The sequence below is a fragment of the Coregonus lavaretus genome (genome assembly GCF_964263955.1).
Source record: "Coregonus lavaretus genome assembly, chromosome: 1".
NCBI lineage: Eukaryota > Metazoa > Chordata > Actinopteri > Salmoniformes > Salmonidae > Coregonus > Coregonus lavaretus.
In genome coordinates, this window is record NC_139988.1 from 61,921,733 (window position 1) to 61,948,149 (window position 26,417).

Consider the following 26,417-nt stretch of genomic DNA (forward strand, 5'->3'; position numbering starts at 1 on the left):
CCGAGTTGAACTAGTGGCCTCAGTCAGCTTCAGTGGAAAGTGTCAGGCTTAAGGACAGAACAGACTTATACATACAACCCAGGCAGTAAAACACACACTCCGGCTCTTGGGTAATTAACATATTTTTGCCTGTGGTGTTTCGCCATGCCATGTTTTTGTGAAGATTTAACAGTAGGGGATCAAAAGCATTCTACATGTTCTCCTTGGCATGCTCAATTGAAGCCCTCTGTGTGTCTCTCTCTCTCTCTCTCTCTTTCGTTCATCTCTGTCCCCCTGTCTCCTCTCCTCCGCTCCTCATCTGTCATTCCCAAGTGCCTCAGGGGCCGTGGTGGAGATGCGGAACATTCAGGAATGCTAACATTTGTGCTGGCGTGGAAGGAAAAATAGCATTGATTATGTGTGGTAGGCCGGGGCAGAAAGGGTGCCATTGAGCTAGGGGTTGTGGGGTGGTGGGGGAGCTTGTGTGTGGACAGGCTAGGGATTGTGTTACACTGACGGCGTGCTGGCCTTAGGCCCCGGAGCCAGTGTGAATGTTTACACAGCCTCAAGACTGGGCCACAGGGGTAGGGCCACCGCCTGTCAATCAAACTAGGACCAGAGGGTCAATCTATTACCAAAGGATCAGTTGGTCAGAGAGGTGTTGTGACCATGAGTGATAGTGGTGTGGGGTGTGTGGGACTGGGTCTAAGTGTGTGTGCGTGTGCACATGCCCATGTGAGTGTATAAAGGAGTGCTATTATACATTCTGTGCGTAGCTATACAGCTGTTTGAACTATTCTTCTAACCTCTCCCTCTCCTCCTCTACAGGTTGACTCTGGGCAAGCCGCTAGGCGAGGGCTGCTTTGGCCAGGTGGTGATGGCCGAAGCATTGGGCATTGATAAGGACAAGCCCAAGGAGGCCGTCACAGTGGCTGTGAAGATGCTGAAAGGTAACATGCATTCAGAAAGTATTCAGACCCCTTGACATTTTGTTACGTTAGCCTTATTCTAAAATGGATTAAATTGTTTTTTTGTCCCGTCTTCAATCTACACACAATACCCCATAATGACAAAGCAAAAACAGTATTCAGACCCTTTACGCAGTACTTTGTTGAAGCACCTTTGGCAGCGATTACAGCCTCGAGTCTTCTTGGGTATGACACTACAAGCTTGGCAAATACACACCTGTATTTGGGGAGTTTCTCCCATTCTTCTCTGCAGATCCTTTCAAGCACTGTCAGATTGGATGGGGAGCGTCGCTGCACAGCTATTTTCAGGTCTCTCCAGAGATGTTTGATCGGGTTCAAGTCCGGGCTCTGGCTGGGCCACTCAGGGACATTCAGAGACTTGTCCCGAAGCCACTCCTGCGTTGTCTTGGCTGTGTGCTTAGGGTTGTTGTCCTGTTGGAAGGTGAACCGTCGCCCCAGTCTGAGGTCCTGAGGTTGTCATCAAGGATCTCACTCTACTTTGCTCTGTTCATCTTTCCCTCGATCCTGACTAGTCTCCCAGTCCCTGCCGCTGAAAAACATCCCCACAGCATGATGCTGCCACCACCATGCTTCACCGTAGGGATAGTATTGGCCAGGTGATGATCGTAACGCTTGGCTATCAGGCCAAAGAGTTCAATCTTGGTTTCATCAGACCAGAGAATCTTGTTTCTCATGGTCTGAGAGTCCTTTAGGTGCCTTTTGGCAAACCCCAAGTGGGCTGTCATGTGCCTTTTACTGAGGAGTGGCTTCCGTCTGGCCACTCTACCATAAAGGCCTGATTGGTGGAGTGCTGCAGAGATAGTTGTCCTTCTGGAAGGTTCTCCCATCTCCACAGAGGAACTCTGGAGCTCTGTCAGAGTGACCATCGGGTTCTTGGTCACCTCCCTGACCAAGGCCCTTTTCCCCCGATTGCTCAGTTTGGCCGGGTGGCCAGCTTGGTGGTTCCAAACTTCTTCCATTTAAGAATGATGGAGGCCACTGTGTTCTTGGGGACCTTCAATGCTGCAGAAATATTTTGGTACCCTTCCCCAGATCTGTGCCTCGACACAATCCTGTCTCGGAGCTCTACAGACAATTCCTTCGGCCTCATGGCTTGGTTTTTGCTCTGACATGCACTGCCAACTGTGGGACCTTATATAGACAGGTGTGTGCCTTTCCAAATCATGTCCAATCAATTGAATTCACCACAGGTGGACTCCAATGAAGTTGTAGAAACATCTGAAGGATGATCAATGGAAACAGGATGCACCTGAGCTCAATTTCGAGTCTCATAGCAAAGGGTCTGAATACTTATGTAAACACGTTTGTTTTTCTTCAACAAATGTATAAAAACCTAATTTTGCTTTGTCAGTATGGGGTATTGTGTGTAGATTGATGATCCGTTTTAGAATAAGGCTGTAACGTAACAAAATGTGGAAAAAGTGAAGGGGTCTCAGTTTGTACCTGTGCATGTTTTTGTGTGTTTACCCCTGTGTGTCCCTATCTCCCTCAGTAAAGGCTACGGGATCTCAGTATTGACACAGTGTAACCCTAGCCGTGTGACACACTGCCCTGCTAGCTGTAAGCCACCGGCTCTAGTTTGGGGTATATGTGGCTGGGCGTATGTGTTTGTGTTCGAGGGTGTGTTTACTTATGTATAATTTCTTATTTACACTACATACAGTGCATACCTGGCTATATGTGTCACTGTGTGTGCAAGTACTCTACCAGGGTTGGTGAATAACGGATTACATGAAATCCATTACAAGTAACTGATTACAAAAATCTGACAGACTTTGGTTTTTAATGCCTCCTAAGGGGAAAGTAATGTAAAAGTAACTCAAAGTAATCAGATTATGTTACTGAGTTTGGGTAATCCAAAAGTTACAATACTGATTACAATTTTGGATAGGTAACTAGTAACTGTAATGAATTACATTTAGAAAGTAACCTACCCAACCCTGTACACTACATACACTACATGACCAAAAGTATGTGGACACCTGCTCGTCGAACATCTCATTCCAAAATCATGGGCATTAATATGGAGTTGGTCCCCCCTTTGCTGCTATAACAGCCTCCACTCTTCTGGGAAGGCTTTCCACTAGATGTTGGAACATTGCTGCGGGACTTGCTTCCATTCAGCCGAAAGAGCATTAGTGAGGTCGGGCACTGATGTTGGGCGTTCAGGCCTGGCTCGCAGTCGGCGTTCCAATTCATCCCAAAGGTGTTAGATGGGGTTGAGGTCAGGGCTCTGTGCAGGCCAGTCAAGTTCTTCCACATCGATCTCGACAAACCATTTCTATATGGACCTCGCTTTGTGCACAGGGGCATTCTCATTCTAAAACAGGAAAGGGCCTTCCCCAAACTGTTGCCACAAAGTTGGAAGCACAGAATCGTCTAGAATGTCATTGTATGCTGTAGCGTTAAGATTTCCCTTCACTGGAACTAAGGGGCCTAGCCCAAACCATGAAAAACAGCCCCAGACCATTATTCCTCCTCCACCAAACTTTACAGTTGGCACTATGTATTCGGGCAGGTAGCGTTCCCCTGGCATCCGCCAAACCCATATTCGTCCGTTGGACTGCCAGATGGTGAAGTGTGATTCATCACTCCAGAGAACACGTTTCCACTGCTCCAGAGTCCAATGATGGCGAGCTTTACACCACTCCAGCCGACCCTTGGCATTGCACATGGTGATTTTAGGCTTGGCTGCTCGGCCATGGAAAGTCATTTCATGAAGCTCCCGACGAACAGTTATTGTGCTGACGTTGCTTCCAGAGACAGTTTGGAACTCGGTAGGGGGGGGCTAGGTCAGGTAGAACATTTGATGGGTGGGGCTGGACACACAGATGCACACGCGCACACACACACACACATCGGGACTTCGACCATGGCTGAGCAAGGGAAGGTAATGGCAAAATGTAGATTCCCGCCTAAATACACATACCCAAAAGTAACTGCTATTCATGTGTAATTACATGATTCTGACATGCAAAAACTTGGTATATTTGGAGATTATAAGGAAATGATCAGAAGATAGATAGGAGTTACATAGTTCAGAATACACAAGATCAAGCACACACAAAATAATAATAAGTGAATTATTGATGACTAGAGCTGGAAACACATCAGATGTGAACAATATCAGAAAAAAAATGGGATTGATAGACCTAACAACTAGAAATGGGCAAATGTTTTAGTAAGTGGTGTCAGGTGTGGTCACGGGACATTTCCAAGTGTCCCTAAACCTCTCCAAAGTCCCCTCCTGTACTCTCTGTTCACCCATGACTGCATGGCCAGGCACGACTCCAACACCATCATTAAGTTTGCCGACGACACAACAGTGGTAGGCCTGATCACCGACAACGATGAGACAGCCTATAGGGAGGAGGTCAGAGATCTGGCCGTGTGGTGCCAGGACAACAACCTCTCCCGCAGCCATCTTGAAATGAGGTCATCGGCTCGGCCTGCCCTTATAAATGTGTATGCCCATATATGGTAGTAAGTCACACCAATGATTGTAAGGCACCGATCAATAGCCAAGATACTCAGCTTTCCGCATATACCCTGCCTTTGCAAATAGGGGCTAACGTTCTCATACCAGACTGAATTGAATAGACAAAATCTAATAGGGTCCCCAAATATGGGGACTTTACATTTAAGAGGTTTAACTGAGCGAGACAGGACCGACCAAGAGGGAGGGCTAGCTAACAGGTAATGATGTTGACATATGAATGCAGCCTATAGCATTGCGCATGTGAGCGCATGTGTCTGTTAATCATGAATACGTATTTTCTGTCCTCTATATTGACGCATTGTTCCTCCCTCCTCCTGCCCCTCTCCAGACGATGCTACAGAGAAGGACCTGTCTGATCTGGTGTCAGAGATGGAGATGATGAAGATGATCGGGAAACACAAGAACATCATCAACCTGCTAGGGGCCTGTACACAAGAAGGTGAGTACAAGGGGCTCTACCATAACTTACTCTGTACCTCATAATTTTCATGGTCCAAATGGCCAAGCTCTCTCCCATACATCTACTATGAAAATGGGGTTGAACATCAGAACTGAATCTACAGGAGTATTTTATCCACACACACGACTAAAACCTCTCCCACCATATATTTGTCATTAGTCTATGTTTGACACTGTCCTTCACAAATTGTCAGTATTGAAGTTTTGAAGATAAAATCCTGATGGCCAAAATCCCTGATTGACTCGGTTCCTTCAATACTGAAGATTCTTCTCTCTCCCCCAATTTGGAAAGCAGTGATCAGTCAGTGTGGTTGAGTCCTGTATTCTCTCTCTCTCTCTCTCTCTCTCTCTCTCTCTCTCTCTCTCTCTCTCTCTCTCTCTCTCTCTCTCTCTCTGTGTGTGTGACAGGCCCTCTGTATGTGATAGTGGAGTATGCCTCTAAAGGGAACCTGAGGGAGTACCTACGTGGCCGCAGGCCCCCTGGCATGGAGTACTCCTACGATATTACCCGCTGCTCAGATGAACAGCTCACCTTCAAGGACTTGGTATCCTGTACCTACCAGGTGGCACGGGGCATGGAATATCTGGCCTCACAGAAGGTACACACACACACACCATGTTCATTCTCACTATAGAGGTAGACACACTTCCTTGTCATTGCACTGGGTCCTTGTGACTAGGGCTTTAGCCAGGGTGGTTGTGTAAAAAGTGTGTGTTTATCATTGTGGGAATATTGTCTCCTAAAAACACATCTCTAGCCCACTGTCCAAATCCCAGCATTGTCTCTCTCTATCACACAAAGCCTCTCTGTGTGGACAACTGAAGAATAGCGTTTTCCCAACGCATTCACAACTGGCAATGGGCACGTTAGCCAAACACTCCATCATGCTCCTGCTCACTAGAGGAATGTGACAGAGGCTAGAGCATACAATCACACAGTACGCTAACACATACACACACACACACACACACACACGCGCATACACACACACTGGCATGCAGACATGCACCTAGACACACATGCACAGGTACACATGCACACCTAGGCACACAAAAAACTTCTACCATGTATCTGTTATGAATCTTCAGATTCAGGCACGTTAGTCATGCCTGTGCTATTTCGTCATGTTATATTAGGTAGCGGTGTTACTTTAACCTTTTCACATGTGAGTTCCAAATATCTCTAACGGTCGCCCCAGCGTGAGTTTTTTTTATGCACATGATGTAAGAATGCACTCACTGTTCCAAAATGTGATTGTTACGCAACAGGACAGTTAACCCACGCTGCCCTCAAACCAAGCTGCCTGCTAATTATCTATAGGCTATGTTTCAACTTGTCAATTTCAAGTTATTTTCAACTGAGGTGTGTTCCGCCTCCTCATTAATTCACATAGAAGTAGCCCATTTCACTGTTGCGGACAATTTATGTTTGAGGCTTTACTGAGCCGGACAAACTTCTCTCTTCGAGGGGAGAGCCCAAGCAGTCTTGCACGAAATTGATCCCCCAGGCACATTTTCTGGCTGGCGCTCGCATTGCCTTCATTGTTGTTTTCCTTACAAATAATAACTTTGGACATGTGTATGTTCCTATCAAAGTAAGTGGTTTATTTTCTGTATATCGTGTTGTCATTTCTACTTTAGCATACAGTATGTATGTATGGAGCATATTGTATTTACAGTTTTATTCATATGTTTTCAAGTACTGGTGACAAATCATGCATTCCCATTATTGCATAGATTGTAATGGACACCTATGATGTGTGTAAAATACCTTTTTGAAGGTTGTACTGATTATGATGAGCTAATGCTAAGCTCGTTGCCAGCTATGTTTGGCGCCATGTTTGTTGACATTATACAATGTATTCTGGCTGTCACGTGAACGTCTTTCAGACCAAATATGTTATAACAAAATGAGGTGAAGGAATGGTTCACTCATCTTACGATTAAACTTCCGGAAGTGAATGAAGGGAAGTGAATGATCATACACAACACACCCCTTCAACATGCATACTGCAAACAGACCAAAGTAATATTTTCTCCTCTTCTTATCTTTGGTTGACGCAAAAAACAAACATGGTGGCACGCAAAAACGACCCATCGTCAGATTACTTTCCATTTTTAGAAAGTGTTTTACTCAATTATTTCAATCAATGGTGAGCTCACCATGATGTGATGAATTGTAAATAGTCATTTCTATTAGCATATTGTGGTTTCTGTCAGCCGAGAGTTAGCTAAATATGACCGCTTGTGTTACGTCAACCTTTCCTCAGTTAGCGCTAGGACTAATGTAGCCTACATTTTCCGGTTTGGATGATTGTGTTATGCTGTCGTTACTTATGTGAATGTCTAAACATTGCATCCAAAAATAAACTGGTCAAATTCAGGACATAACTTTGTAAGGACTGTGTTTGTGCAAAATGTTTCTGAGAAAAAACAGTGTGGCCAGCTCAAACGCTGACTGTTGCGTCAATCGAAACTGGACGTTCTAAATAAGCGTTCGTATCACACCGGTTTGAGCGTACGCTGCAGGGACCACTGTAGAATGATTCCACCCGTTTGTTGGTACGTGTCAAAGGGTTCATTAAATATGTTTCTGGTTCATTACACTTACCATACATACACAGTATAAAATCATAACATAATTTTTAGTATAGCTTACTTAAATTTTTCTATTCATTTCTATGTATGTTTTTTTTTCTCGTTCTCAAGTTCATCAATATCGCTATCCACCCTGACCCCTTTTCTCTACTTCTCTCCATCCAGTGTATACATAGAGATCTAGCAGCGAGGAACGTCCTGGTCACAGAGAGCAACTTCATGAAGATTGCTGACTTTGGCCTGGCCAGGGATGTCCACAACATCGATTACTATAAAAAGACAACTAACGTGAGTACTTGGGGGGGGGCACATGAGGAGTGTATGCTGTGTCGTGTGTTAGTTAGTGTGTTCTGGAATGTTGTGAGGGGGTGTATGTGACACAGTCAATTCCATTTCAATTTAGTTAATTCATGAAGTAAACCGAAATTCCTTGAGGAAATTTGGAATTTGAAAGTTTACTTTCTGTATCGTGTAAATTGAGCCTCCCTCCCTCCTTCTCAGTCTTGGCAGAGACAGGAGGTAGAAGTCTGTGCGGGATTGATTCCTTCATCCCGCTCCCGCTGCTTTTCATACAGTCCTCGCCTGCTCCCACTGACTTCTTGTCCGATTCCCACCCGCTCCTGAAAGAACTGGTCCCGAACCCGGCCGCCATACCGCAATGTTATTGTAGGTCAGGGGTCGCCAATTACATTCAGCCATGGGCCAATTTTTCCTTGAGCGGATGGTTGGGGGGCCGGAACATAGTTTTAAATAATTTGTACACTGCAAATTGACTGCAAGAATCCCAAACAGATATAGTATTTGACAAAACAGAATAATTTCAAACCTTGATTACATTGGAATATGAGCACATATCACTGCTGAGCGATTTGTGCTTTTTGAGGTCGGTTCGATTATGGTTTCGATAATTTTTTAAAACATTAACTGCACTATGCATTATGTGGGTTGAATGCTGTAACAACACAGAATAAAACAATTAATAAAGGTCCCATGATGGTAGAGACTGCCCATTACTGGTTATCACTTATTAGCCGTAATTTATTCACATTACTTAAAAAAAGAAAATCAGTTGTTGTGTATATTACATTTGTTTTATTTGATGACTTTATTATTTCATTCCAAGTCATCATCTCATCACAAGCTGCTGCCTCTGCTGTCTGACAAAAGTACTATTTTGTAGTTCTTCAAAGTAAATAAGGCATACTTTTATGACTGCTGAATACCAACTATCAATCACTTAGATCATGTATGTTCAGGTGGAATTACTTTGCGAAGCAACAGCTGCTCTCTATATCAGCTCACAATCGCGCACTCTTCTCTCTTCCATAGAAGCGGTCATAAAAGAGACACAGACCGGACAAGTAGATGCGCAATGGATTATGGTCATTGTAGTTAATTACCACATGCTATGCGCTAAACTCTATAGAAAATTGGCCTGTTTGAAACTACAACTCCCTACTACATCGCACAGTTCAGGCTGGATCTGATTTATCTCTACAAAAACGGTGCGATTTGCGCATTGAGTTCACACAAAAAAAACGAGTGAAATGGAATTTCAAATAATTAATCAGACGGTCAATTAGTTGTTTAAACCCCCCCCCAAAAATCTAATTAAATGGTTAATCGCTCAGCAATATCACATACGCCTCTATTTATGCATGGGACTACTTGGGAACAGATTTCCTACACTGAACAAAAATATAAACCCAACATGTAAAGTGTTGGTCTCATGTTTCATGAGCTGAAATCAAATATCCCAGAAATGTTCCATACTCACAAATTTGTTTACATCCCTGTTAGTGAGCATTTCTCCTTTGCCAAGATAATCCATCCACCTGACAGGTGTGGCTGATTAAACAACATGATTATTACACAGGTGCACCTTGTGCTGGGGACAATAAAAGGCCACTAAAATGTGTGGTTTTGTCACAACACAATGCCACAGATGTCTCAAGTTTTGAGGGAGCGTGCAATTGGCGTGCTGACTGCAGGAATGTCCAACAGAGCTGTTGCCAGAGAATGTAATGTTAATTTCTCTACCATAAGCCACCTCCAACATAATTTTAGAGAATTTGGCAGTATGTCCAACCGGCCTCACAACCGCAGACCACGTGTAACCACGCCAGCCCAGAACCTCCACATCCGGCTTCTTCACCTGCGGGATCGTCTGAGACCAGCCACCCGGACTGATGAAACTGTGGGTTTGCACAACCAAAGAATTTCTGCACAAACTGTCAGAAACCATCTCAGGGAAGCTCATCTGCGTGCTTGTCGTCCTCACCAGGGTCTTGACCTGACTGCAGTTCGGCGCCGTAATCAACTTCGGTGGGCAAATGCTCACCTTCGATGGCCACTGGCACGCTGGAGAAGTGTGCTCTTCACGGATGAATCCCGGTTTCAACTGTACCGGGCAGATGGCAGACAGTGTGTATGGTGTCGTGTCGGCGATTGGTTTGCTGATGTCAACATTGTGAACAGAGTGCCCCATGGTGGTGGTGGGGTTATGGTATGGGCAGGCATAAGCTACGGACAACGAACACAATTGCATTTTATCTATGGCAATTTGAATGCACAGAGATATCGTGACGAGATCCTGAGGCCCATTGTCATGCCATTCATCCGCCGCCATCACTTCATGTTTCAGCATCATAATGCATGGCGCCATGACGCAAGTATCTGTTCACAATTCCTGGAAGCTGAAAATGTCCCAGTTCTTCCATGGCCTGCATACTCACCAGACATGTCACCCATTGAGCATGTTTGGGATGTTCTGGATCGGCTTGTACGAAAACATTTTCCAGTTTCCAATATCCAGCAACTTCACACAGCCATTGAAGAGAAGTGGGACAACATTCCACAGGACACAATCAACAGCCTGATCAGCTCTATGCGAAGGAGATGTGTTGTGCTACATGAGGCAAATGGTGGTTCTGATCCACGCCCCTACTTAAAAAAAAAAAGGTATCTGTGACCAACAGATGCATATCTGTATTCCCAGTCATGTGAAATCCATAGATTAGGGCCTAATGAATTTATTTCAATTGACTGATTTCCTTATATGAACTGTAAATCTTTGAAATTGTTGCATGTTGCGTTTATATTTTAATTCAGTGTAAATTAAAATCACTTTAAGCTGATTTCCTGGTGATTTTATAGTCTTTAATGTCCAACATTGAAAGTTATATAAGATATATATATATACAAAAGTATGTGGACACCCCTTCAAATGAGTGGATTCGGCTAGTTCAGCCACACTCGTTGCTGACAGGTGTATAAAATCGAGCACACAGCCATGCAATCTCCATAGACAAACATTGGCAGTAGAATGGCCTTACTGAAGCGCTTAGTGACTTTCAACGTGGCACCGTCATAGAATGCCACCTTTCCAACAAGTCAGTTTGTTAAATTTCTGCTCTGCTAAAGCGGCCGCGGTTTACTGTAAGTGCTGTTATTGTGAAGTGGAAATGTCTAGGAGCAACAACGGCTAAGCCGCGAAGTGGTAGGCTACACAAGCTCACAGAACGGGACCGCTGAGTGCTGAAGCACATAGCGTGTAAAAATCGTCTGCAACACTCACTACCGAGTTCCAAACTGCCTCTGGAAGCAACGTCAGCACATGAACTGTTCGTTGGGAGCTTCATGAAATGGGTTTCCATGGCTGAGCAGCCGCACACAAGCCTAAGATCACCATACGCAATGCCAAGCGTCGGCTGGATTGGTGTAAAGCTCGCCGACCATTGGACTCTGGAGCAGTGGAAATGCGTTTTCTGGAGTGATGAATCACGCTTCACCATCTGGCAGTCCGACGGACGAATCTGGAATCTGGGTAGTGCTAACTGTAAAGTTTGGTGGAGGAGGAATAATGGTCTGGGGTTGTTTTTCATGGTTCGGGCTAGGCCCCTTAGTTCCAGTGAAGGGAAATCTTAACGCTACAGCATACAATGACATTCTAGACGATTCTGTCGTTCCAACTTTGTGGCAACAGTTTGGGGAAGGCTCTTTCCTGTTTTAGCAGGAATTTGTCTCCCAGTGTCTGTTGGAAAGCACACTGAACCACGTTTTCCTCTAGGATTTTGCCTGTGATTAGTTCTATTCCATTTCTTTTTATCCTAAAAAACTCCCTTGTCCTTGCCGATGACCCATACCCATAACATGATGCAGCCACCACCATGCTTGAAAATATGAAGAGTGGTACTCGTGTTGTGTTAGATTTTTCCCCAAACATAACACTTTGTATTCAGGACATAAAATGCATTTATTTGCCACAGTTTTACTTTAGTCTTATTGCAAACAGGATGCATGTTTTGGAATATTTGTATTCTGTACAGGCTTCCTTCTTTTCACTCTGTCATTTAGTTTAGTATTGTGGAGTAACTACAATGTAATTGATCCATCCTCAGTTTTCTCCTATCAAAGCCATTCAACTCTGTAACCGTTTTAAAGTCACCATTGGCCTCATGGTGAAATCCCTGAGTGGTTCTCCTTCCTCTTCGGCAACTGAGTTAGGAAGGACGCCTGTATCTTTGTAGCGACTGGGTGTATTGATACAGCATCCAAAGTGTAATTAATAACTTCACCAGGCTCAAAGGGATATTCAGTGTCATTTTTATTTATATTTTTACTAATCTACCAATAGGTGCCCTTCCTTGCGAACCATTAGAAAACCTCCCTGGTCTTTGTGGTTGAATCTGTGCTTGAAATTCACTACTCAACTGAGGGACCTTACATATAATTGTATGTGTGGGGTACAGAGATGGGGTAGTCATTTAAAAATCATGTTAAACACTATCATTGCACACAGATTGAGTCTATGCAACTTATTATGTAACTTGTAAAAGACATGTTTACTCCTGAACTTATTTAGGCTTGCCATAACAAAAGGGTTGAATACTTATTGACTCAAGATATTTCAGCTTTTCATTTATTTGTATTTTCTTAAATTTCTAAAAAACATAATTCCACTTTGAAATTATGGGGTATTGTGTGTAGATCAGTGACACAACATCTCAATTTAATCAATTTTAAATTCAGGCTGTAACACAACAAAATGTGGAAAAGGTCAAGGGGTGTGAATACTTTCTGAAGGCACTGTACATAACGAATAGCCTTCAAAACAAAAAGACAAAACCGTTTTGAAATAATCTTACATAACTTTGATAGGAGCGAGACAATTTGCAGGCAAACACAAATAAATGTGTTATCAATATTTATTTACAGCCAATGTTGGAGCCTAAACTATAGCCTATCATATTTAATAAGTTAATTTCCATGGAAAGACCATTGCGCGTGCTTCTCCGTCCATGCATGCAGCCTATAGGTTATTTAAGTGAGACCAAGCATAGGCACATTTGATCTCGCACGCCCAACACAAGAGAGAAGAGCTAGGTTACTGAACTTGAAGCAGAATTATCCTTTGAGAGTTTGTAAATATTGCGACAAAGAGCTGTTTTTAATACAATAGATAACACATACAAAACAGAAAGACAACCGTTCTAATTAATCTGCGGGACCCAAAGTTATCTGTCTGACCGCCCGCTCCCGCCCGCAGTGTGAAAAATGCCGACCACACCACAATGCTCTCTGTCGGGCCCGCAGCTCTCTAACTGGAGGTTCCCAGGCCATCAGTGAATGCAGTGCTTCTATAGAGGCTCTGCACTCGTGTGTGCCTCCTCTCTTGTTCCTTCACTTCCATAGCCACTTGTCCAAACAGACCAAGAGAGATGGAGAGAAAAGGAGGGAAATAGAGGGAGAGCAACAGAGTGCTTGACATCTCCATAGCAGACCCCCAGTAGCATTCATCCTATTCCCACTGTAGAGCACAGCACAGCCTGCCCATCCTCCTTTAGTATGCATGGCTGCCTTTTCATTACACGCTGAGAACCTAGCCTAGTTGAAAACAACAACAACCACAACAACAACCAACCACAACACATGAGCCATAGACAATGGGTGAGGGTGTTTGTGATGATGATGATGATGATGATGATGATGATGACGATAAACACCAATCCATCAGTCTGTACAATATAGTATGTTCTAGTCTAGGAGAAATTAGACATATTTCAGAAGGCCTAATAAAAAGGTAGGGGCAGAACAAATGTTAATCATTATCATCATCATCATCATCATCATCATGATTATCATCTGCCCTACCTTTCTATTACCCATTCTGAAATAATTTATCCTACACTGCAACTTCAGTATGCATGAATGTATTCGACCCTGCTTGTCACTTAGCTATCCATGCTGCAGTGTTTAATGGCATGTAGCAATAAACTCTGCCTTTATCTGCTAACTGCTAAAAACGTGTGACAGTACCTCTGGGAAATATAAGTCCCAGGTGGTCCCAGGCGGTCCCAGTGGTTTTCCTATATACTATTGTAATTCCCTATTGGTATTCCCAGATCTAATGAGATTATTGGGAATACCAGGAACCAGGAAGAGTGCATGAATTAAAAGATGCTGATTGGCCAATAAATATTGGTCATGAAATACCCCATGTCTGTCTGTGTATAGATATTTAAATGTCATCTTTTTGACCTTGTGACCTATTGACCTCTGACCTGTATGAGTATGTGTCCTCCTCAGGGTCGTCTCCCGGTGAAGTGGATGGCTCCAGAGGCGCTGTTTGACCGTGTGTACACTCACCAGAGTGATGTGTAAGTACTGAGCCTTGGTTTTACTCTCTCTCTCTCACACACACACAACTCGCTTACTGTTTTAGAAGGAGGAACTCAGCCTAGACTGTGTTCATTGGGTACCAAATGTAAGAAAACCGACTAAAACCGGCCGCTTTAAAAAGTTTTCCATTGTGTGCCCCAATGAACACAACCCTGGCCTATACACTGGCTCTTTGATGCAAATTGTTTTGCAGTGAGACCGAGGGGGTAAGAGGTTAGGATGGTGGTGGAGCAACGGGTACAGGAGGTCAGTGAGGTGATTTGGTGGTGGTGGAGTTAGGGGGGCAGGGGGATTTGTTTGGGGGGTGGATGGTGTACCGGCAGGTCTGTCGCCAAAGGGAAAGTTTCACACTAGACTTGCAGCCAATGCTGTGTTACTAATCTGCCCGTCTTCAAAGCCTCTGGAAGGGGCAAGAGCCCACCTCCCCCTGCCCTGCACGGAAGTCTCCCCTAGGCCTCCTTCAATTCAATTCTCAATTAAAATGTATTTATAAAACCCTTTTTACATCAGCAGATGTCACAAAGTGCTTATACAGAAACCCAGCCTAAAACCCCAAAGAGCAAGCAATGCAGATGTAGAAGCAAGGTGTCTAGGAAAAACTATCTAGAAAGGCAGGAACCTAGGAAGGAACCTAGAGAGGAACCAGGCTCTGAGGGGTAGCCAGTCTTCTTCTGGCTGTGCCCGGTGAAGATTATAAGAGTACATGGCCATTAAGGCCAGATCGTTCTTCAATATGTTCAAACTTTCATAGATGACCAGCAGGGTGAATTAATAATCACAGTGGTTATAGAGTCCTTCATACATGTCTGAATGCAAAAATACCACCTCTTTCTCCTCTCTCACCTTCCCCCCATTTTGCACACACTCATCTCTCAGTCTTGAGTCTTCATTCAGTTCTTAGCTTTGGACATGTCTCATCTTTTTCGTGGGACCTTTTCTGTTAACAAAATAATGAAAATGTTCTCAGTTTTTATTTTCATTAATCTCGTATGTGAATGGCAGGAGACTCATCTTGCCTCCTTTCCTCGCCTCTTTCAAGTAGTACTTGCCCATGTTGTTTTGACAGATGGACCCAGTAGGTTGTGTAGGTTTAGGAGGCAGGCTGGGGTAGGGGAAAGTGAAATGTTATCTGCCAGTCGGCCACAGAGTTGGTCCACTAACCTAGGGAAAGTGCGCCATGGACAGGCTATGCTACAGCAGTGTGGGGGGTCTGATCCACTAGGCTGGAGCTGGGTGGTGTGTGTGTGCGTGCGTGTGGCGTTCGTGCGTGTGGAGGGGGTGGGGATATCCCATTTGGATGAGGTAATACCCCCCAGAGTGTACAACTTCTTAGGGTTCAGACACACCAATACCGTTTGCTGGCCAAGAGTACTTAGTACCTCTGAACGTAATTTGCAAACTGAGTGCGCATCGATTTTACATGTAGAATCATGTGAGAAATGTCGGCAGTCAGACGTCTACAGCGGGTGGTCCCTAAAACACAGCGCACTGAACGATCGGCAGACGAATGCTAGATTCAAATTCGGTGCGATGTGTGCGAGCCTTTAGCTCCAGACTCCAGCCCTTTTGGACTGATTGGTTTATGGTGATATTTTGATTCATGGCCCGATGTATGTGTATTGATCTCCTTCTTAAAATTCATATTCATATTGTTGTTTGTCAATACCATAAATACAGTATATGGGTGCTGTATATGTAAGCGCTTAAGATATAAGTGTAATATGAGTCAGAGTTTTACTTATCTATTTTCTTAAAACTGCATTGTTTGTTAAGGGCTTGTAAGTAAGCATTTCACTGTAAGGCATGTGGCAGATAACATTTGATTTGATTTGATTTGATTGACATTCAGCCAACAATGTTACAGAGGAAAATGCCCAATGAGCTAATAAAGTAAAAAGTCCTATATTTGCACCGATTTGAGTCACAGAGGTACAGTGGCTTGTGAAAGTATTCACCCCCCTTGGCATTTTTCCTATTTTGTTGCCTTACAACCTGGAATTAAAATTGATTTTTGGGGGGGTTTGTATCATTTGATTTACACAACATGCCTACCAAAATATTTTTTGGGGTGAAACAAACAACAAGTAAGACAAAAAAAGAAAGAAAACTTGAGCGTGCATTACTATTCACCCCCCCAAAGTCAATACTTTGTAGAGCCGCCTTTTGCAGCAATTACAGCTGCAAGTCTCTTGGGGTATGTATCTATAAGCTTGGCACATCTAGCCACTGGGATTTTAGCCCGTTCTTCAAGGCAAAACTGCTCCAGCTCCTTCAAGTTGGATGGGTTCTGCTGGTGTACAGCAATCTTTAAGTCACAGATTCTCAATTGGATTGAGTTCTGGGCTTTGACTAGGCCATTCCAAGACATTTAAATGTTTCCCCATAAACCACTCGAGTGTTGCTTTAGCAGTATGCTTAGGGTCATTGTCTTGCTGGAAGGTGAACCTCCGTCCCAGTCTCAAATCTCTGGAAGACTGAAACAGGTTTCCCTCAAGAATTTCCCTGTATTTAGCGCCATCCATCATTCCTTCAATTCTGACCAGTTTCCCAGTCCCTGCGATGAAAAACATCCCCACAGCATGATATAATAATAATATATAATATGCCATTTAGCAGACGCTTTTATCCAAAGCGACTTACAGTCATGCGTGCATACATTTTTTTTTTGTGTATGGGTGGTCCCGGGGATCGAACCCACTACCTTGGCGTTACAAGCGCCGTGCTCTACCAGCTGAGCTACAGAGAACCACGATGCTGCCACCACCATGCTTCACTGTGGGGATGGTGTTTTCGGGGTGATGAGAGATGTTGGGTTTGCGCCAGACATAGCGTTTTCCTTGATGGCCAAAAAGCTCAATTTTAGTCTCATCTGACCAGAGTACCTTCTTCCATATGTTTGTGGAGTCTCCCACATGCCTTTTGGCGAACACCAAACGTGTTTGCTTATTTTTTTCTTTAACCAATGACTTTTTTCTGGCCACTCTTCCGTAAAGCCCAGCTCTGTGGAGTGTACAGCTTAAAGTGGTCCTATGGACAGATACTCCAATCTCCGCTGTGGAGCTTTGCAGCTCCTTCAGGGTTATCTTTGGTCTCCTTGTTGCCTCTCTGATTAATGCCCTCCTTGCCTGGTCCGTGAGTTTTGGTGGGTGGCCCTCTCTTGGCAGGTTCGTTGTGGTGCCATATTCTTTCAATTTTTTTATAATGGATTTAATGGTGTTCCGTGGGATGTTCAAAGTTTCAGATATTTTTTTATAACCCAACCCTGATCTGTACTTCTCCACAACTTTGTCCCTGGCCTGTTTGGAGAGCCCCTTGGTCTTCATGGTCCCACTTGCTTGGTGGTGCCCATTGCTTAGTGGTGTTGCAGACTCTGGGGCCTTTCAGAACAAGTGTATATATACAGAGATCATGTGACAGATCATGTGACACTTAGATTGCACACAGGTGGACTTTATTTAACTAATTATGTGACTTCTGAAGGTAATTGGTTGCACCAAATCTTATTTAGGGGCTTCATAGCAAAGGGGGTGAATACATATGTACGCACCACTTTTCCGTTATTTATTTTTTAGAATTTTTTTAACAAGTTATTTTTTTCATTTCACTTCACCAATTTGGACTATTTTGTGTATGTCCATTACATGAAATCCAAATAAAAATCCATTTAAATTACAGGTTGTAAAGCAACAAAATAGGAAAAACGCCAAGGGGGATGAATACTTTTGCAAGGCACTGTATGCTATTCTACATAATCTGTATACTACACCTGACCCCAGTCTCCGAGGGTCTCAGATGCAAAATGCAAAAATCACATTTCCAATTCAAATAAAATGTTATTGGTCGCATACACATATTTTGCAGATGTTATCACAGGTGCAGCGAAATGCTTATGTTTCTAGCTGCAACATTGCGGTAATACATAACAATAGAAAACTATACACACATGCATATTAATATACACTTGTCAGGGCTTGACATTCAGGTAAATTTGCCAATGGCACACTGAGCCATTGCCAACTGAAAGCAACTGTCCCGAATGAAAACAAATACTGGCCCGGGTCAAGATCTGGCTGGAAAGCAGATGATGTGCGCGTAATTTCAATAGCAGGTGATTTTATCTTTCATTTGGGCTGAGCAAGTAGCCTACAGCATTCATACAGACATTGACAAGTTAAATTCAAGGGCTTTCAAGGACTTTTTCCAAGTACTTAATTGTAATTTTCAAGGACTTACATTTTATATTGAATTGTTGTAATAGCCTATAGAAATAAATCTCCCCCCAAAATGTATGCAAAAAAGTATGCATTACCACTTGTTTTTATTAAGACTTCCCAATGGCATTATACGTTGACATAAAAATATATATATATACATTCTAAAACATGTCAGAATAGAGTGGGCATTGCCTGACTAAATAGACTGCATGCAACAGTAGATTCTCCCAACACAAACAAAGTAATGAATTCTGTGGTAGCTAGTCAGTCTCTCCATTTGAAATGTTGAAGAGTTATTACGTGGTTATTGTATCATGTTTTAAAAATGAGAAAGTGAGCAAAAACTGGGTTCCCTTTGTAGTGCTGATCCTCAACACGGGGGCCCCTCAGGGGTGCGTGCTCAGTCCCCTCCTGTACTCCCTGTTCACCCATGACTGCATGGCCAGGCACAACTCCAACACGTCATTAAGTTTGCAGACGACACAACAGTGGTAGACCTGATCACCGACGACGATGAGACAGCCTATAGGGAGGAGGTCAGAGACCTGGCCGTGTGGTGCCAGGATAACAACCTCTCCCTCAACGTGATCAAGACAAAGGAGATGATTGTGGACTACAGGAAATAAAGAGGACTGAGCACGCCCCCATTCTCATCGACGGGGCTGTAGTGGAACAGGTTGAGAGCTTCAAGTTCCTTGGGGTCCACATCACCAACAAACTATCATGGTCCAAACACACCAAGACAGTTGTGAAGAGGGCATGACAAAGCCTATTCCCCCTCAGGAGACTGAAAAGATTTGGCATGGGTCCTCAGATCTTCAAAAAGTTATACAGCTGCACCATCGAGAGCATCCTGACTGGTTGCATCCCGCTTGGTATGGCAACTGCTCGGCCTCCGACCGCAAGGCACTACAGAGGGTAGTGCGTACGGCCCAGTACATCACTGGGGCCAAGCTTCCTGCCATCCAGGACCTCTATACCAGGCGGTGTCAGAAGAAGGCCCTCAAAATTGTCAAAGACTCCAGCCACCCTAGTCATAGACTGTTCTCTCTGCTACCGCACGGCAAGCGGTACCAGAGAGCCAAGTCTACGTCCAAAAGGCTTCTTAACAGCTTCTACCCCCAAGCCATAAGACTCCTGAAAAGCTAATCATGGCTACCCGGACTATTTGCATTGCCCCCCCACCCCATCCCAACCCCCTCTTTTATGCTGCTGCTACTCTGTTTATTATTTATGCATAGTCACTTTAACTCTACCCACATGTACATATTACCTCAATTACCTCGACTAACCGGTGCCCCCGCACATTGACTCTGTACCGGTACCCCCTGTATATAGCCTCCCTACAGTTATTTTAATTTACTGCTGCTCTTTAATTATTAGCTTTTTTTTTTTTTTTTTACTTAACACTTTTTTCCCCTCTTTTCTTAAAAACTGCATTGTTGGTTAAGGGCTTGTAAGTAAGCATTTCACTGTAAGGTCTACACCTGTTGTATTCGGCGCATGTGGCAAATAAAATTCGATTTGATTTGATTTAATGGAATGCTTTGTATGGAAAACAAGTTGAAGCCAACATTCAATGTTGTCTTGCTCATAATAACCGAAGATGGTTTTACCGCAACGAGAGCAACAGACTAGCGCAGCATCTGTTAATTGAAATGGCGGGAAACAAATGAAAGTGGTTACAAAAAAACTAATTGGAGCAGTAGAACTTCTAATTCGGCTTCCATAACTTCAAGGACTTTTAAAGGACTAAATAGCCTAAAGTAAATGTCTGATTATCAAGGTAGACTGTATAGCGCATAGCAAATATTCAACCAAGACTGAACTTTTTATACCTGGTTTGCATACCCATTCTTGCCTTAGCATTTATTGGTATATATCATAACTTGGAACATCTTTCCTACCGCTTTCCTACCCCTACCGCTGTCGGTCTTCAGTGAGCTGCTCCACGCAACAATCTCAAGCTAAGCTATGTGTGCGGGGGCGTGTGATAAATAATCGACATAACGAACTAACAGCTTCAGAAATTCATCTGTTTCTTTATCAATTATATAGCCTAGATTAAAAATAGCATTATTACAATATTATTTTCACTGGCCCAAGCGGGCCACTGACGGGGATGACCAACTGGCCCTGAGAGTTTCCCAAACCTCCCTGGGCCAGCTGGCAACCCTGAATGTCAAGCCCTGCTTGTACATGTGTGAACTAGGACAAATATAAGCACCCACCTTAGTGTGTTTTGGTTTGTTTTTTGCTTTTCACTACGATGCAGCCTTTGTATAAACACTAGCTATGGCCAGGTTGGATGCCAGGTCACTGGCTGCAGTGACCCTTGGAGAGTGTGTATGCGTGTGTGTGCGTGCAGTCATGCACACATGTGTATGCTTGCACTTGGATCTGTTAGTGTGTATATATCTACATGGGCCAGTGGAATGACAATAGGTGAGCGATGGACACAAAGTGCCATTGAATGGAGCAAAGGGGTGTGTTAACAAACGGAGAGATAGAAAAGAGAACCAACGCAGGGCCAGTTATGTAAACAAATGGATGGAGAGATAACCACAGGAGTAAATAAAAGATCAGGGTGTCTTTGTGTCTTGTTGTGGCCTCTTTGGGTCACTAAGGTAGGCGTGTAGCTCTGTGTGTGTGTGTGTGTGTGTGTGTGTGTGTGCCGCCTTTCCCTGCGTGTGCTATAATACACTCTTTGTTGCTCCCAACACACACACTGCCATGATGATTCATTGATTATCCCCTAAAATGAAATCGGGGAGGGCACTGTGGATCTGTCTCCGTCCGTTAGTACGTACGTCACATGCGATATCTCAGACAGCACTGGCCTAATTTTGACGAAACTTGGAATGTGAATGATGCGTCCTGCCATTGATCCGGCATTTACAAAATTACACTGATTGGCAAGATGGTGGCGTTATAACAAGCGATTGAAAATGCAAACTTTGAAAGGTCGCCCCTCACTCCGTTTGACCTAAAGTCAGGAAATGCAGTACATAGGTCCCTCTCCTCACAAGGAACACATTTGCCTCAGGGACCCATAAGGTCCACCATGATGGATTTTTTTTGAAAAACGCTTAAAACTCTCCTGACACCAAATTACCGATCTGCACGAAACTTGATATGTTGCATCTATGGACGAATATCTCTCAACGCAATATTTTACAGACTAGTACCTAAAACAATATTGACCAATAAACATTTTCGTGGGCGTGGTCTGGCACATAAATGCATATAAATCAGTCACATATATTCATATTGTAACAACATTTGGTACACATGTTGCAAACACTGTCAAGACTCAACATGCAGGAACATTCATGTCGACCACATGGTGGCGCTATAACGGGCACATGTTTTGTTACTATCAGTATAGTCTAGTTTGAATTGGGGGCTGCATCATTTGTGGGGGATGACATTTTTACTGCCTTGTTTTTTGTTGAGATATGCCAGTCAGTGGAGAAGTGTTGGCTGTTCTCAGTGTATCTTGTGTAGATACAGCATTACATTGATGAATATCAGTATCAGGGTATCATTGATGCTTTTAATTAGTGTTGTAATAATGACTGGACACTGTACAGTACAGTCACGATGTACAGTAGAGTTAGCTAGCTAGCTATTTACACAGTCACCCATTAGGCCGACATAAATAGTCACTTTACTGTAAACCTTATCTCTGGGTGGGGGATCCATTCTACTGTTTCTTTTGGAGTGTCTGACTGGACAATGGGGGCCAGTGTGACACTGTGACTGTCCAGTATCGTTACAAAGGGCATTTTTGATGCCAGGTCCAGCATGGCACTGCCCACCAGCTGTGGGAGCGGGTCAGTATCGCAGGATGGTGTGGGCCAGCGGAGGGAGGGCAGAAAGAGGCTGTTGATAGTAACACCCCGCGACAATCACACTGTTGTTCCCCACCACCTCTACACTAAAGATATATTTGTTAAACTGAGTACAACTAAATGAATGTTAGGGGCGAACATTTATAGAGAATGTTTAGCGTTTTAATTAATGGAATCAATGGAATGATGTAGCTATGGGTTCTTTTAACAGTTATCCTTCAACCCTTTGGTTCTCTGAGCAGTACCAGTTGAAATCGTGTGAAAAATAAGAAAAAAGAAAAGTCCAATACTTCCATTGCCATCAATTGTTATCACTTGTATGTATGTATCAATGGACGCATAACATGATAATAGTAATGAAATCATTAATGTTGAATATGTGTGTTTGTGTTTTTCTTCCCAGCTGGTCATTTGGGGTGCTGATGTGGGAGATCTTCACCCTGGGGGGTTCTCCGTACCCCGGCATCCCCGTAGAGGAGCTCTTCAAGCTGTTGAAAGAGGGCCATCGTATGGACAAGCCTGGCAACTGCACCAATGAGCTGTATAATACCATCTTTATCACTTTATCTACTTTATCTCATACACACACACACATGTGCATGCAGGCAGGCAGGCAGGCAGGCAGGCAGACACACACACGCACGAATGTACGCACTCACACACACACACACACACAAACCCTACTGGGGTCCCCACCCTCACCCCATCTCCATCAGATCCATGACCCTACACAGCTGGCCTGGGCCTGTATCAATGTTGTCATTCACAATGGGCCCTCTCCAGTCACACAGTACACAATGTCACTGCCTGCATCGGTACTGTAGGGCCTAATGTTCTCACACTGTACTGGAAACAGTGAAACCCACAGTGGAGACAGACAGACCTAGGATAGGATTGGTATTGGCGTGCATTTGTTTTAAACGTTAGAGAGTGCAGAGAAATAGAAGCAGCATAGCTGTGTTTGGATTGGCTGGTTCATACCTTGACACCTAGGCTCAGAGAAATTAGTCTTTATCATTTCACCCACTTTTGACAGGCAATTGGACAATGATTTTAGAAATGTGCATCAGAGTCTGTTGAATGGGTGGCAGGGCATGTGTTTTGGAAAGAAAAACAATAAAGTAATTTTGCCAACCATTCATTCTCCTTCTCTCTGTCTCTGTCTTTCTCTCTCTCTGTCTCAGGTACATGATGATGAAAGACTGTTGGCACGCCATCTCCTCCCACCGGCCCACCTTCAAGCAGCTGGTGGAGGATCTAGACCGCATCCTCACCCTGGCCACGAATGAGGTGAGGGCACAAACCAGAGTCATTCCACTTCACCTTTTCATCCCTAGAATCTGGAGCCAGAGCAATTCACTTACCTCCAGGGTTGGGGTCAATTCCCTTTCAATTCAGGAAGTAAACTGAAATTCAAATTCAAATTTTTTCTGTTGAAAAGCATTGAGGAAAACATGGAATTGGAATTTCAGTTTACTTCCTGAATTGACTGAATTGAAAAGGAGTTGACCCCAAACCTGCTGACCTTGTATTCTTGGAAGTGCTTGGTCAATGAGAAGTATGACATAAAAGCATGTCAGGCTTCTCTCCTAAAAGCTTGGAAAAAGGTGAACACGATACAGGTTCACGGACACTCCAATTGCCGGGGTAAGCAAAGTTGAACAACGCTTTTTTTAAAACAAGAATGTTCAAAAAGCATTAGAAGGAACCTGCGTTGGCTGACACATGACCTTACCAATGACCAGAAAATGGCTGCTTGATTCGAACCAGGCCCCAGAGCTGTGGCCATGGCCCACTGATGTTAATCAATCATCAATAGCTACTCTGAGCTATTCCTCGCCTCAGAATAATGGCTTGTGTTTCTTTCCGTTCCCCTCCTGTCGTGTGTGATATCCATGCGCGGGCCTGAAGAGGGGCTGTGGTTGGAAATCTGTCAGGGCTCGTCTGGCCTCAGACTGGGCCTCCATAGATTATGCCAAAAGCTCCAACTTCAGGGTTTCAGAGTTTGAACTTTTTTAAATGTAATAAAGCGCCCTTCTTTTTTTCTTTTCTTTTTTAACCGCTGGCAGATGTGGCGCTCTTTAGTAATGTGAGACGCCTTGTGTTCAGCTGAGAAATGGAAGCCAGCACTCGTTTTTATAAGAACGCTCAAACCCCAACAACGCTTCTCTTCTTCCTCCCCACTCACTCTCAACTATTTCTTAACCTCACAACTATTCCAATAACTGCCACGAAAGACAAGAGAAAAAGGAGAGAGGAGGGTGCAAGGATAAAGATGAAAAGAGCAAAAACAACTGCAAAATGCTGGTTCAAGTAAAAAAAAGCCCTAAAATTAAAGAGATTTTCCAGTACTTTTGTATACTTTTTAGCCAGTTGCTTTGAAAGTAGCCTCACGAGCCAAAAGTGGTCCCCGAAAATGGTTACTATGTCACATATGTGCAGATATGTGCAACACGTCATTGCTCTCTCTTGTGTGCATCTAGCTAGCTGTCACTCAAATGGCGAGGGGCTGAAGCTCATTGGCTAGAACTCAGATTGCAAGGGGGCTGGCCCACATGGGGGAAAATGTAGGGAAAATGGCACAGCACAGCTTCCAGAAAAACCGTTGCTTTCAAACTAGGGATTTTGTGGCTAATTGAGGTAAGACAGTAATTCTGCTTATAGATTATGCATGTATGAACTACAGATTGGCACATCCAGCCCAAAGCGGGAGGTTTAAAAAATAATTAGTGGTCGCCAAAGTTCCGGAGCATGTCTTTTATAACATACATTTAGTTTTTTATATTTTCCTTGGTTTTTGGGTGAGCACTGAAGGTTGCCAGAGTACTGGTGTATCATCCTCCTACTGTGCTCAAATCCACGTTCCAATTTCAGGTTTGTTTGGATTGTGCTGGGTAGTGACATGAAGCAGAGCGGTATGGGTGGAGCCCAGAGTTGGGTATCCCTCTGTTTTAGTTTGAACAGTCTCTCTCTCTTTGGTCTCTTTCTCTCGCTCTCTCTCCCTCTCTGGTTTGTCTTTCTCTCTGGGCTCCCCACCCTCTCTCTGCCTCTCTCTCTCCCCCCTTTCTCACTGGTCTCTCTTTTCTCTCTCTCTGGTCTCCCCCCTCCCTTTCTTTCTTGTTCTCTCATTCACGTTCTCTCGCTTTCTCTGTCTGGGTGCTCTCCCTTGCCCACCCAGACACATTGAACCATTTTATACTGAGACTAACAGCAACCAGGTCAGCATTGCTCTATGTGAACTGTGCTGGAAAGTTCCCCTCTCTCCAGCCCACGCACCATTTAAGAAGTATTATTCATCCACATATTTTCATATGGATTTAAAATCGTTTTCTCTCCTGGCGCCAACATTTTTCATAAATCCTTCCAGCGTGATAGTTTATAGTTTACATAAATAAAATAATGAAGATGATACTCTCCACAAGATCCTCTCCGCATGTCCGTCACTGTCCTCCTGAAACTGTCTTCATGCCTGTCTCTATTTCAGTATTTTCCATTTGTCTCTCTCTCCTCTCTCACTCTCCTCTAAACCTGTGAGTGTAATAGTTCTTCCCTCTCACTCTGTCTGTGTGTAGGAGTATCTGGACCTGTGTGCCCCAGCGGAGCAGTATTCTCCCAGCTTCCAGGACACACGCAGCTCCTGTTCCTCCGGTGACGACTCCGTGTTCTCCCATGACCCCCTACCAGACGAGCCCTGTCTCCCGAAGTACCAGCACATCAATGGGGGTGTCAAAACATGAGCCCTCCCCTCCTCAATCCCCCCATCCAGCCCCAGCCTGACTTGACCCCCCCACAAAGAGACACTTCCATAGAGAGAAAATGAGATATACCCCCACCACCAACCCCCCAAACCTCTGGCTCCCAATGGACTAACGGACCCAGATGGGACTGGGCTCGTGGCAGCGCTGCTTTTAGAACCACACACACACGTTTGTACACACACACTCATACACATGTTCAATGTCTTAAGGAGAGGACAGTGACCCTTCATCAGTGTTCCTCTTGACTGACTGAATGAATAGCTGTTCCCAAGGGTCCCCCTCCTCTCCTCTCTTGCCGTTTTATTTGTTTTCCACGAGAGTTTGGAATTTACTATTTTTGCGTTATATGATTCCACTCCGTTGGCTGGCATTCCAAGACTTTTGTT

The 26,417-nt window shown here is 44.0% G+C and overlaps 1 protein-coding gene across 2 annotated transcripts in view; it reads left to right on the plus strand.

The window, feature by feature from the left end:
* Positions 1-26,107, plus strand: part of LOC311136938 (fibroblast growth factor receptor 2-like) — a 107,083-nt gene extending 80,976 nt beyond the window's left edge. For both annotated transcript variants that reach the window (XM_084171262.1, XM_084171261.1), the window contains exons 11-18: positions 808-929; positions 4,796-4,906; positions 5,335-5,525; positions 7,690-7,812; positions 14,113-14,183; positions 22,677-22,814; positions 23,458-23,563; positions 25,846-26,107. In XM_084171262.1, coding sequence (XP_084027388.1) covers positions 808-929; positions 4,796-4,906; positions 5,335-5,525; positions 7,690-7,812; positions 14,113-14,183; positions 22,677-22,814; positions 23,458-23,563; positions 25,846-26,010 — 1,027 coding nt within the window. In that variant the 3' untranslated portion in view covers positions 26,011-26,107. The remainder of the gene's footprint in view (positions 1-807; positions 930-4,795; positions 4,907-5,334; positions 5,526-7,689; positions 7,813-14,112; positions 14,184-22,676; positions 22,815-23,457; positions 23,564-25,845) is intronic.
* Positions 26,108-26,417: the final 310 nt, after the last annotated feature.